The sequence below is a fragment of the Carettochelys insculpta genome, chromosome 4 (genome assembly GCF_033958435.1).
Source record: "Carettochelys insculpta isolate YL-2023 chromosome 4, ASM3395843v1, whole genome shotgun sequence".
NCBI lineage: Eukaryota > Metazoa > Chordata > Testudines > Carettochelyidae > Carettochelys > Carettochelys insculpta.
The window spans coordinates 126,676,821-126,689,829 of NC_134140.1; the positions used below are offsets into that span (position 1 = coordinate 126,676,821).

Sequence of the window (13,009 nt, forward strand, 5' to 3'; positions counted from 1 at the left end):
AAAGATACTGGTTATAAGCTCTTGCTCGATTGGCGTAGAGAACGAGCGCCAGGGGTTGCCTCCGACGGTGGGAGAGATCATCGCATCTCACTGGACAGTCACCGCCCGCCTCAAGCTGGGCAGACCCCAGCCAATAGGGTACTGTCCCACCACAGTTCACCTGCCTCACTGGGTGCGTGAGGCTTAAGGTTCCCAAACTTGACAAGTGACCTGAAAGCTGAGCATCAGGCAAACCAATAAGAAAATCAACAAGAAAAGTAAACCATCAAAGTTTTAAGCTTGCTTGCTGGAATGTATGGACCACGCTGACAGGTCTGACTGAAGATCTTCAGGACATCAGCGACACCCAGAAGACCACTGTCATCGATGAGGAACTGAAGAGTCTCCAAGTTGACATTGCTGCTCTACAAGAGACACGTCTCGCAGATTTAGGATCTCTAAAGGAAAAGGACTTCACCTTTTTCTGGCAGGGTAAAGCCCAAGAAGAACCCAAGGAGCATGGTGTTGGCTTCGCCATCAGAAACACCCTTCTACAAATGGTGGAATTAGTCATGGGTGGATCACAAAGACTCCTTCAGGTCATACTTCAAACTCGCGCCGGTCCTGCCCACCTGATCAGCGCTTATGCCCCAACTCTGTACGCTGCACTGGAAGTAAAAGACAAGTTTTATGACGTGCTTAGTGTTGCCATAGCGCAAATACCTGCTCGCGAACAACTGTACATTCTGGGTGACTTCAATGCGAGAGTTGGAGCTGATCGTGACTCGTGGCCTTCCTGCTTAGGCCACTTTGGTGTGGCAAAAATGAATGAAAATGGTCAGCGTCTTCTTGAACTTTGCACGTACCACAAGCTGTGCATCACAAACACATTTTTCCAAACAAAGCCACAGCACAGAGTGTCATGGAGACACCCACGCTCAAAACACTGGCATCAACTAGACCTGCTCATTGCTAGACGTGATAACCTCAAAAACGTCCTTCTGACACGCAGCTATCATAGTGCTGACTGCGATACAGATCACTTGTTAGTTTGCTCCAAACTCAAGGTGATTCCCAAGAAGCCGCACCGCTCTAAACCAACTGGAACGCCCCGCATCGATGCCAGAAAGACGGCTAACTCAGAGAGAGCTGAAAAGTTCAGAGCCACCCTCAAGGAGAATCTGCGCAGCAACCCTGGGGGCGCCGATGTGACATCCAGATAGCAGCATCTGAGGGATACAATGTACAACATGGCCTTGTCAGTGTTTGGAAAAAGAGCTAGAAACACAAATGACTGGTTCGAAGTTAACTCCGATGAGATGATTCCAACCATCGAAAAAAGCGCACTGCGCTCCTGGAGTACAAACGTTCGCCGAGCCAGAATACCCTGCAAGCGCTCAGAGCGGCCAGAAACACAGTACAGCAGACTGCCAGGTGCTGTGCCTACTGGCTCAAGCTATGCAGCAGCATCCAGACCAGTGCTGACTTTGGTAACCTCAGGGAAATGTACGAGAGCTTCAAGACGACATTAGGACCCACCCAGAACAAGATGGCACTGCTGAAATCCAAATCTGGTGAAGTCATCACTGACAAAGCCAAACAGATGGAGCACTGGGTCAAGCACTACTCCAAGCTGTACTCATGTGAGAGCATTGTGGTTGACTCATCCCTCGATGCCGTTGAACTCCTACCAGTAATGGACGAACTGGACCAGGAACCAACTGTGGATGAACTGAAGAAAGCCATCAACAACAGTGCAATAAGAAAGTCCCCGGGCCAGGATGGTATACCACCAGAGGTAATCAAGTGCGCCACAGACACTCTCCTGGAACCCCTACATGAGCTACTGTCACTGTGCTGGACAGAGGGAGAGGTTCCACAGGACATGCGCGACGCTAACATCATAACCTTGTATAAGAACAAAGTAGACAGAAGCCACTGCAACAATTACCGTGGAATCTCCCTCCTAAGCATCACTGGTAAACTGTTCGCTCGCGTCATCCTCGGCAGACTCCAGAAGATTGCCGAGAGGGCGTATCCTGAATCAGTGCGGATTCTGCGCCAAGAGATCTACCGTCGACATGGTCTTCTCTCTGAGGCAGCTGCAGGAGAAATGCAGGGAGCAGAGGAAACCACTCTATATTGCCTTCATCGACCTAACCAAGGCCTTTGACTTGGTCAGCAGGGATGGACTGTTCAAACTGCTCCACGAGATAGGATGTCCACCACGGTTACTCAAGATGATCCAGCCTTTCCATGAAGACATGAGAGGAACCGTCCAATATGATGGCACTTTATCGGATGCTTTCAGCATCAGGAACAGCATCAAACAAGGATGCGTCCTTGCTCCAACATTGTTCGGGATCTTCTTCGCACTACTCAAACACGCCTTTGGGTCTTCAACAGAGGGCATCTTTTTGCACACAAGATCTGACGGGAAACTGTTTATTCTTGCAAGGCTGAAAGCTAAATCTAAGGTGCGGGAAGTCCTCATCAGAGATATGCTGTTCGCAGATGATGCTGCTGTCGTGTCACACACAGAAGACCAGCTTCAGAAGCTGCTGGATCGGTTCTCCAAAGCATGCAAGGACTTTGGGCTCTCCATCAGCCTAAAGAAGACAAATGTACTTGCTCAGGACGTTGCTGTTTCTCCATCAATCAGTACTGACAACTGTACGTTAGAAGTCGTCCACGAGTTCGTTTACCTCAGGTCCACCATCACTGACACCCTGTCCTTGGAGACTGAGCTAAATAGGAGGATCAGTAAAGCAGCCACAACTCTGTCCAGACTCAGCGAGAGAGTGTGGAACAACAACAAGCTGTACACTCACACCAAAATGCAGGTCTACGGAGCCTGCATCCTCAGCACCCTCCTTTACGGCAGCAAGACTTGGACCCTGTACGCCCGCCAGGAAAAGAGGCTGAACGTCTTCCACTTGCGCTGCCTCAGGCGCATCCTTGGAATATCGTGGAAGGACAGAGTGTCCAACACTACCGTCCTTGAGCAAGCTGGAATCCCAATTATGCACACCCTCCTCAGGCAGCAGCGGCTCCACTGGCTTGGCCACATCCACAGGATGAATGATGGAAGGATCCCAAAAGACATCCTGTATGGCAAGCTAGCCTCTGGCAAAAGACCTCTCGGATGCCCCCAGCTGCGCTACAAAGATGTTTGCAAGAGAGACCTCAGGGAAGTAGACATCAAGCCAGACAGCTGGGAGGAGCTGGCAGACAATCGCAGCAGATGGAGGCAGGAACTATACAAGGGCCTTCAGAAGGGTGAGTTCAGGATCAAGCAGCTAGCAAAGGAGAAGCGAGCCCACAGAAAGCACAGCAAGGACCTGCCAGACACCCATTACATATGCAACAGATGCAGCAAGGACTGTCACTCTCGTGTGGGTCTTCACAGTCACAGCCGGACACTGCAAATGAGGATGCCAAACGGAACTACGAAGGGCGTGTTCCATAGTCTACGTAGACTGAAGGATGCTACTGATACTGCAGAAAGGCTGCCCAGGTTAGTGTAGCCCAGTGCAAGACTGTTAGAGGTTCTAAAGAATTTTCTGCGTGTTTAAGAAAAATAAAGAACCTCTACATCCTCCATGTTTGCTTCACATCTATTTTCCTTATTTCTTCAGTTTAAATTCAACCATAAGCCAAATCTTATATATTTGTTCCCCAGATAAATACGCATAGACCAATTAAATCTTTTTCTGGCACTGACTCCACTCTCTCTACATATATCAATCAAGACTCCTACCCACTACACAAGCTCCACATGCAATACAAAACCCAGAACTTTTGTATTAAAAAGCTGTCCATAAAATGGAAATAAATTGCATAGATACTAAAGTGAGGGAAAATAAATCAGCAACTGCACCCTTCCGGTTATTTTTCTGTCATACCTAGAGAGTGGGTTGGCATAAAAAGTATACCTTATTTAAGACATCAACTCACTGCATATTGTTTCAAAGATAAAGTTCTTACTGCTTTCTTCTCATGTACAGCTTTAAAATCTAGCAAGTTAAACCTGGTTGGTGGGGGCTGGAGAGGGTGTAGGGGGTTGCACATCAGAATGGTGTATCAGGTTCCAATTAGTTATATGTGAACAACCATACCACAGACAAGATTGCTACAAGCATCATTGAGCCAGTAAACTCTTGATTGTCACATACATTAATTTCAAACCTTACAATTCACGTTTGGCAGATTTTTTTTTAAATTTGTAAATGAAACTCATTTGACACAAACTAAAAACAAAACTATAGAAAATTCCAATGCCATTTTTACCTTCACTTTTACAGAATCATTCTTCAGAACAGCTTTAAGGTTACGTGTAATTCTTTATTTGATACTGGCACTTGTAATTTTGAAGTTGTGAACGTCCCTGAGAGGATCTCTTTTACATAATTCACAAGGGGAACAAAATTAAGGATCACAGATTAATCACAGAATACTAGAACTGGAAGGGACTTCAAGAGATCATTGAGTCCGGTACCCTCCAAATCCCTTACTTCAGTTTAATTGCCTTCTGCCTCCTTTGCATGACAGAGTGCTGAATGTGCTTCTACATTATCTCCTGGGCATTAAAACACGATGTCTTTCTGCAAACGTAATTATTAAATGAAAAGCTAGAACAGTCATTCCCAAACACATTTTGCCCTCTTCACTAAAAACCTTCCTCACAGACTTTATCAGTATCCTTTGATTCCTTTTTTTGGGTCGTGAGTATATTCTCTTTTGTACATGGAAGAGAGTTTGTCTTATAAGACAAGTGCAGTGAATTGGCAAGTTATGGTCAGAGACCTTTGAACTAGGCGTCAGAAGATGGAAAAGTAAAAAACACATTTGCAATAGCTTTCAGGAAGCAATGTTCAATGAATGCTACCATAGACTATTTTGAGTACAAATAGAGATAGCAATACTGAGACTGCTAAAAAAAATGAATTGTAATACTGCAGAGGTGGGCTCTAAGTTATTTGCACAATGGACTTTACTTGTTCCATTAACACAATCAAAAGCATCTGCACTTCACCATTACAAATCAGTCACTCCAAATATTATTCTGAATCAGAGATCAAGACTTATATTTATCCCTTCATTCAGCATTTATTATATATTTATCTTTTCAGTATCTCAGCAGCAGACACAAATGCAACAATCATCTTTGAAAAAACACTCAACAGGTTTCTCTCCAATTCTGCCCTCTGACAAGAGTATGTGACAATTCAAATTCCATCTTCCAGAAGTAGACAATATCCACAATCCTAATTTCACACCTCTAGAGAAGCAAAACTGCCACATTCCCATTCAAATACATACCAATTTCATACCAGTAAATAACTGCTTTTCTTACCATAATTGTTATTTCTCTTTTGCAGATGTTGAGATCAGGCATGTTATTAACATACATTCGCTTCAAAGCGCAGCGTACTCCACTATGGGTTCGCACCAGGAAAACAGTAGAAAAGCCACCTGGGGGGGGGGGGGGGGATACAAAACATTCAGACTTGAGCTTCCATTATTTCTTTAAAATGTATCAAACCATTATAAAAATTACGTTTAGGACACATTTTTTAATCAAGCAGGACTGACTGACTTTAGAATTCTACTAACTGCACTTAATTGTTGGTTAACGGGTTAAGGGCCCCACAATACAGTGATATTGCCTGCAAAACTGTTTATTTTACATTAATGTTAGTGTGCCAACTCTTGCAAATCATAAATGTTGCTATTTGCAGATGCCAGCAATGAAACTATTCTGAGAGATTTAATCCAGGACAAACAACTATTTTATATTGTTAACTGTACACTTATTCACCATCTTTAAGCTTTACATGGCAAATTCACATCATCCTTCATTAAGTACACAACATACACTCAAGTTTAAGAAAGCCTTTTGGCACTCAAAGAGACTGGGAAAGCAAAGTAACTGGAGAACTGTAAAGATAAAGCCTTTAAAAAGGTCAAACTTAACAAAAAATAAATAAATAAGACACTTACTAATAGAAATGTTCACTAAAGGGAGTGACAATTTAAACTTAATCTGATTTTATTCATTTGATCCTCTTGGCAATACAATATCTGAGAATGAAACTAAACTCTCCCTTCAAGCAGGCAAATCAGTTGCTATCTAAAAATAGCCCCATTGATAAGAAATAGTATTTCAATTTCAGGTACTACACACACCCCATAAGTCATTCTGTCAACTTTTATGCATTTTGGTTTTAGTTTTTCTCCTTGCCTTATTATCAGAACCACATGAACAATAGAAAAAGAAAACTTTGTAGGGAAAACAAACTGCATATGCCCAAAATGCTTTAAAATGCACTAAACCAACAAAAAAACTCTTCTGGTTCTCTAATCTTCATTAGCACTATTTATAACACCGATAGGAAAAAAATCTTCAAAAGTGCAATTTTCAAGTTGGTAGTGTCTTAAAGTCCACATCTTTTCCAAATTTCAACTCAACAAAAGTCATGTAAATCAAGATGCTCAGTAACTCACTGCAATACAATCATGAGTTTGAGTACTCACCTCGGAAGTACATCATGTACATACACATCTCATAGACCCAGGGAATTCATTGAATCCAGTCCCCTGTCCTCTTGGCAGGGCCAAGCACCACCCCCCTCTTTTTCTTTTTTTTAAATCTATTTGCCCTGATCCCTAAATGGCCCCCTCAAGGACTGAACTCACAACCCCAGGTTTATCAAGCCGATGTCCAAGCCATGGAGTTACCCCACCCCACTGACAATAACTACAGATACACATGTCATAGAACTGGAAGGGACCTCAGGAGGTTGCTGAATCCAACCCCCTGCCCTCTTAGCAGGACCAAGCACCATCTTTTTTTTTTTTCCGGTCACTATTTTGCTCCAGATCCCTAAATGGCCCCCTTTACGATTGAACTCACAACCCTGTGTTTAGCAGGTCAATGCTCAAACCACCGAGCTATTCCTCACCCTCAGCATTGCAAAAAAATGAAAGGTTATAAACAAGGATTCAAATGCACAACTAAAAAAAATGAAGTGCTTAACTATTACGAGAACCTCTTCTCTTATTCACAAAGGCATATATTTGAATAATTATGGTAATTAATCTGGAAGATAATTCATCATTGACAATTTGCACTGGAAAAGGGAGAATGTGATCATATGTGAAGACATCCTTAAAAACATTCTGGCAAATAGTTTTCAGATGTTCTCTTACAAATACAGCCTCCAAAAAAAAACAAGAAAAGATATTCTGAGATACTGAAATGGTCATTGTAAATGTACATAATGTGACATTGAAGATTTTACTATTTTGCCTTAAAAAAATAAATCAAATTCAGGCCAAGGCAATTTAAAATTAAAGTTTTTTGAGTGTGGTGTTTTGGCTTTGTTTATTAAAATAGTGATTTTAATCCATCTGAGAATTTGTAAAATGTATTTGAAAAATGTGTGCTATAATAAAATACACAGTGGGTTTTTAAATGCCTAAGGGTATCTTACTTGATTTTTAAAAACAGCTACAAATAAAAAAAAGTTTAAGCTTTGAACCTGCAAGTACTTAGGCAGAGAAGTAATTTGTCACAAACAGAATCACTGAGTAGAATAGGAATTGAAAATTTTATTAAGAAATTTTCATACAGAGGCATAATATCCTTCATTTCAAAACAAATTTTTCCTGTTAAGTTATATACACTAAAGCTGTGTGGGTTTTTTTGTTGTTGTTGTTGTTGTTTTTGGTTTGGTTTTTTTTTTGGGGTGGGGGTGGGGGGGTGTTAACACAGGCTACAAAACCAGCACACTGGTTCAGCTCCTAAAGGCAGAATTTTTCCAGAGCATTTATGTGACTTTAAAGAGCACAAGTCCATGTTACTTACAATGCAAGCACTGATGTGATAGACAGTCTACCTAAATGTGTCAACTTTAACTTGGGGAAGTACAATATTAATACAATATTGATCAAATATTAGCCAACTGCATAGGATATTTGTTTGTCAGTGATGTTTCTGAGTGCGTGGTGTTCTTACTGAAAAGACGTTAAAGAGGCCTTCGACTTCTTCTTTAGTCCATCTTAGTATTTTAAGTGCAACATTTTAGCAGGAAAAAATGCTCTGAAAGGAAATGCTACTATGAGGGAATAAAAACACTTCATGTTCATTTGATTATACTGTCTTGAATTTCTCAAGAATTAGCAACACAAATAACATTTTCAATAAAACAAAAATTTTCAGTCATGAATTTTAGCCATCTGGATCAGATGTAAACTAGCACGATTCAGTTACTTATTCCTTTTGACACTGATTAGTAACAATCTAGTATTTAATGCACGGAACTTAGTCAGGAGAGTTACAGGTTGCACCTCCTAAAACAGGCACTCTCTGGTCCAGCAACATGCTTGGGCCAGCATGACCAGGGATGCTTGGATCAGAGAGCTGGTACTGGAGAGCAACTCAAAGCCAGCATCCTGGGCGCCCCCCGAGAGACAACTGCATGGTACTGGGTCACCAGTGTCCCCCAGCAGCCACACAGGGGAGCTAGGGCCAGAGCGCTGCCGACCAGCACCCCCCCGCAGCCATATGGGAGAGCTGCCAGTGGCAGCAAGCCAAAGCTGGAAAACTGGCTGCACGGAGTAGAAGCTGAAGAGCAGGGGCTGGGCAGCATTAATCTCCCCTGTCCCAGCGAAATCCCTCATTTGAAACCTCTTGGGTCCCAAAGGTACTGGATTAGAGAGGTGCAACCTGTACTTCTAGTCTTAACTTAGTCACTGAGTTGCTGTATGGCCTTACACAAGTCACGCTTATGCCTTGGTTCTCCCATCTGTAGAATACCCTCCAATATTAAGCATATTTAGAGGCTCTGATGAAAAGCACAAGGAAATTATTACCCGCAAAGAAAACTAGGAAATAGCTAAAATATTTTCACTAAATATGTGAAGTGGACTTCCACAATACTGATTAGATATTAACTAGAAAGCAAGATAAAATTCTGTCCCTCATTTCAACCAAATTCCAACAAAGGAAGGAACCCATCAACACCATTTTACTGAACTAGAGACCACCCAGACTTTTACAGCTATATGAAAAAAAAAAATGAAACAGAAAGCCTTCTTTAGGTAGTGGAACAAAGAATCTCCTCCCTACATTTAGAAAAAGGGAGAAAGTTACTTTGAAGAAAAACGAGACATTTGCTCTTTAATGCTCAAAGGGACGCATCTTCAGGAAGTACCAAGTTAAGGAGTTTCGATGTTTCAGTAAGACTCTTGAGCAAATCATCTCTGAGCACTACTACTGGTCTAATTCTGAAAGTGAGGTCATTATCAAAGTTTAGGTTGCGGTTGCGCACCAGTAAAATGGCAGCAGAAGGAAGAGACTGTAGCCCCACAAGTCCTTGTGCCTCCCAATACATCTGAAACCTTTTCAGACACACACTCAATGCTGAAACCAGGAGAAGAGAGACTGAGGACAGCTAAGTTGTGGGGTCACCATCAACCAATCACGCTTGGTCTCATTGCGAGCCTAACGACTCTTAGGGGCTTCACATGTTACATATGAGCATTAACAGTTTACTTTTGACAATTTTGGTGGCAGCAGTGGCCCTGACCAGACTCCTATGGTGAAAATTTATTTAGCCTTTTAGGGAACTTGAAGCAGCCTGCAGTAGCAGCTCTGAACATTGATTTCTGTTGGGATTTAGCTCAGATGCCCAATAATTTAAATGCTTACTTCATTAACTACCTTTGTATTGATCAAAGTATGTTAGGGGAAAAAAAAAAGGAGGAATTGCATCTACAAGTATTAATTTGTAGACTGCTTGCAAAAGCAGAAGCAGAGAAAGTGGAGCCTCAAAACTCCATACCTTGTGGTATCATGTGCACCTCAAAGTCTCAAGGCTTCTGATTGAGAATAGACCAAAAAGCTCCAGGGGGCTTCTATTTTCTTCCCCTCCTATGAAGAAGGCAACATAGAACCTCTTCCCACTAGTCTGGTACCCAACATGCAGTAGGAAATCAAAAGGTCCCCTCATGGCCTGTACAGTTCACAGCAGCTACGCTTCTCACAGCCTTTCAATTGCCAGGTTCTCTAATCTAGATATACTTGATCCATTCCAGTTATTGTAGGAACGAAGTGGGCATGATTCTCAGAGATGAACTCTTCCGAGGAATGCCTCAAACACACACACACCTATTCCAGGAGTGTGTCTACAGAGGGCCCTCCATTATAGTCAACCCTATTATTCTCCCTCGACTTATCTCAAACAGGAGTCCACAAGGAGTTAAGATGACCGGTTAGTGTTGTTCCATCTGAAATGCCCAGGACTCAGGTGAGTCCTCAGTAGTTATGTGTGTTAGACTATGTATTGTGCAAACACAATATATTGAAAATTCTGGGTCCTGAAGCAAGCAGGGCACACTATGCATGATCCCTGGTGACCTCGTGGACCAAATGAGCTAATGACATAGCAGAAATTTGTAAGGCAGCTCCCTGGTCAAATGCTACCACTTCTATCAAGCACTGAGGTAGACTTCCTGTGCTGGCCAAAGGAAGCCTCTGCAGGAGAAAGTGCTACAGGATGACAGCTGGAAATGATTTTGCCCTTTCAATAAATACTATAGTTGGGGAGAAATATTGTTTTTCTTTTTCTGACCTTCTCCTACAATTCTCATATTGATGCCTATAACATGGCACTTCTCAGTGAGACGTTGTGGCCTTGGAGAGAAGATTGAACCACTTCTTCAGAAGCAAGAAGAGTTCACCTTCATGCCCATGAGGGACAGGGAGCTGTTCCAGCCCCCACTAGTTCACCATAACTAGAAAGCCTCATCCATTTAGGGTGAGGCTTACTGGTTAATTGGTTAACCCTTAGCATCCCTACTGAGAGCCTTAAGTGCTCTTGTTAGATCTCTGTGTGTCTGCTAGGATGCATCCAAGGGAAAGGACAAGGTAAAAGCTTCCAGAGCCCTTCTAGCCAAACTGGTTATGAATAAGGTGCTTATATTAGAATTTGGGTGGGGGAAGACTGTTAAGGAGAGGAGCCTGAGTGCAGGTTGGGCACAATTGCCTCTTTGGAACGTACGGGAGAGCAGTCTGACAGTCAAAGCACCATCTGGATTTCAGTGTGTTTTAGGTGGCTCTCCCATACTTTAGAGGGTGCACAGGAGCCAGGAGGGAGGCACTGCAGCTGAGGCATCTGGGATGTTCCAGCACTAAGCTAAAAACTGGCCTGGGAGATCACCGTCCTAAATTTGACAAGAACGCCTCCCTTCCCTTAAGCACAAGAGAACTCAGTTGCTGTAAAAACCCCATCTGTACACTGCCATGGAAACAGAGAAACGGGAAGCAAGCAGGAGCTGAGAGCAAGTGGCTAGACCATGGGGCTGCAAACTTTTCATCCACGCCCATGCTTCAGAAATGGGAGAACAGCCCAGACATCAAGAATTATGGGAGAGGCTGGGCTACAAAACAGGGTTCCCTTCGCCCACCCGCCCCCCAATCAACTACAGACAATATTTCCTTGTTTAATAAGATTATTGTTAAGATTATTCTATGAAGCATAACAAGCAGAATTGTTATGGAGTGATTTCAGCCTTAAATTAACAAATTTCTGTTTTCCCTGTGGGTATCTGTAATGAGCTCTTCAATTTTGCAAACAAAGGTATAACAAGATATCAAGGGTGGAAGATAGAGAAAAGTCAGACTGTAAACAGACGCAAATTTTAACAGGTAATTAACCATTGGAATAAATTTACTAAGGGCTGTGGTGAAATCTCCAAACACTGGCAACTTTGAAATCTTCTTTTTTTTCTTTAAAAATCCAAAGACTAGGTGATACAGGAATTTTAAGGAAGTTCCATGTTATGCAGCTGCCAGACTAGGTAACAACAGTGGATCCTTGCTGCTTTATAAGCTATCAGAAATACTTCATAAACAGCATCAACAACTACGTCAGCTAGGATAAGACATTACAAGAGCTATGGGCTGATTAGCATGTGTGCTCAACAAGTTCTCTCACTGTTCAAGGTAAGAAAGAGAAAGCATGTAAAAGAATGACCAAAAAGGGAAAGGACATTTACCAGTCTTTCACTTTCAGTGAATTAGCTCACTGCTATTGGCTAAATCCAAATATACTGCAGTGTTTCAGTGAATCTATTCCACTGAAATTTTAAAAAGTCAAAAGTTGGTTTTATTCACTGTAGATGTGTAAAACCCCCTTATCCAACCACCTCATCTACCCCCAATGAAACTAACCATGTATAGTGAGCCTATTTCAAGACAGGAAGGCCAACAAATACCACTGGTAGGAAGTTTTGAGGTAGCATGCATAAAGACAAAGCAAGTACCTTCCTTTTCTAGACTTATTTTTAGGGCATAAATAGATTTGTATGTATTATGAGTATATTACTAGTTTCATGGTGTTAGTTCTGAAATCTAATAGCTAGCTGATGTAGAGCTCAGAACCACCAAATCCCACCTGGCTATCAAGAGCGAGCACAACAATGACAGTAAAATACACACCCACAAGAAAACGAAATCAAATATTTTAGTAGGTTTTATTAACTTGTATTTTACTAGATCTATAAAGTTGCAACAGTTGCCACACACACAAAACTGTGAACAAGGTGAGCTTAACTACAGACCATGGATTCCCAACCTATGGGTCGGGACCTAAACATTGGTTGCAATTAGATTTGTTAAGGGTTGCCAGCAGCTTGGAGCAGCATGTGGCTCTTAAAGAAGTCATTTGCAGCTCCTTAATACTGCCACATCCACCAGCTGCTCTCTCTATCCATAGAGAAACAATTATGCATTACAAAGACAAGCTTCTTCCCCTCTGATATTCATAGCCATCCCAGGCAAGCCACTTAATAGACTCTTACAGTTAAGTAATGTTTGCCCCCTTCCCCCGTTTTGCCTCCTTCTGTTCTTCATAACTGATTTGTCAGTTTTCATGTTTGTGTGTGTATCTCCCCACCAGTCTCCAAGTGTTACTCACCCAGCCCCTCCAGCCTCAGTGTGATCCTCCCAGCCTCCAGCCCAAGT

General features: G+C 42.4%; 1 protein-coding gene across 5 annotated transcripts in view; it reads right to left on the reverse strand.

Moving 5' to 3' along the window:
• The window catches only part of BMP2K (BMP2 inducible kinase), a 110,814-nt gene that overhangs the window by 76,034 nt on the left and 21,771 nt on the right, over positions 1-13,009 (reverse strand). For 4 of the 5 annotated variants that reach the window (XR_012645484.1, XM_074993754.1, XM_074993752.1 and 1 more), the window contains exon 2: positions 5,336-5,454. The exons of the other annotated variant lie outside the window; for it this stretch is intronic. Coding sequence is in view for 3 of the 4 variants with exons in the window: in XM_074993754.1 (XP_074849855.1) it covers positions 5,336-5,454 (119 nt within the window). In the remaining variant the exon portion in view is untranslated. The remainder of the gene's footprint in view (positions 1-5,335; positions 5,455-13,009) is intronic. 5 annotated transcript variants of the gene reach the window in all.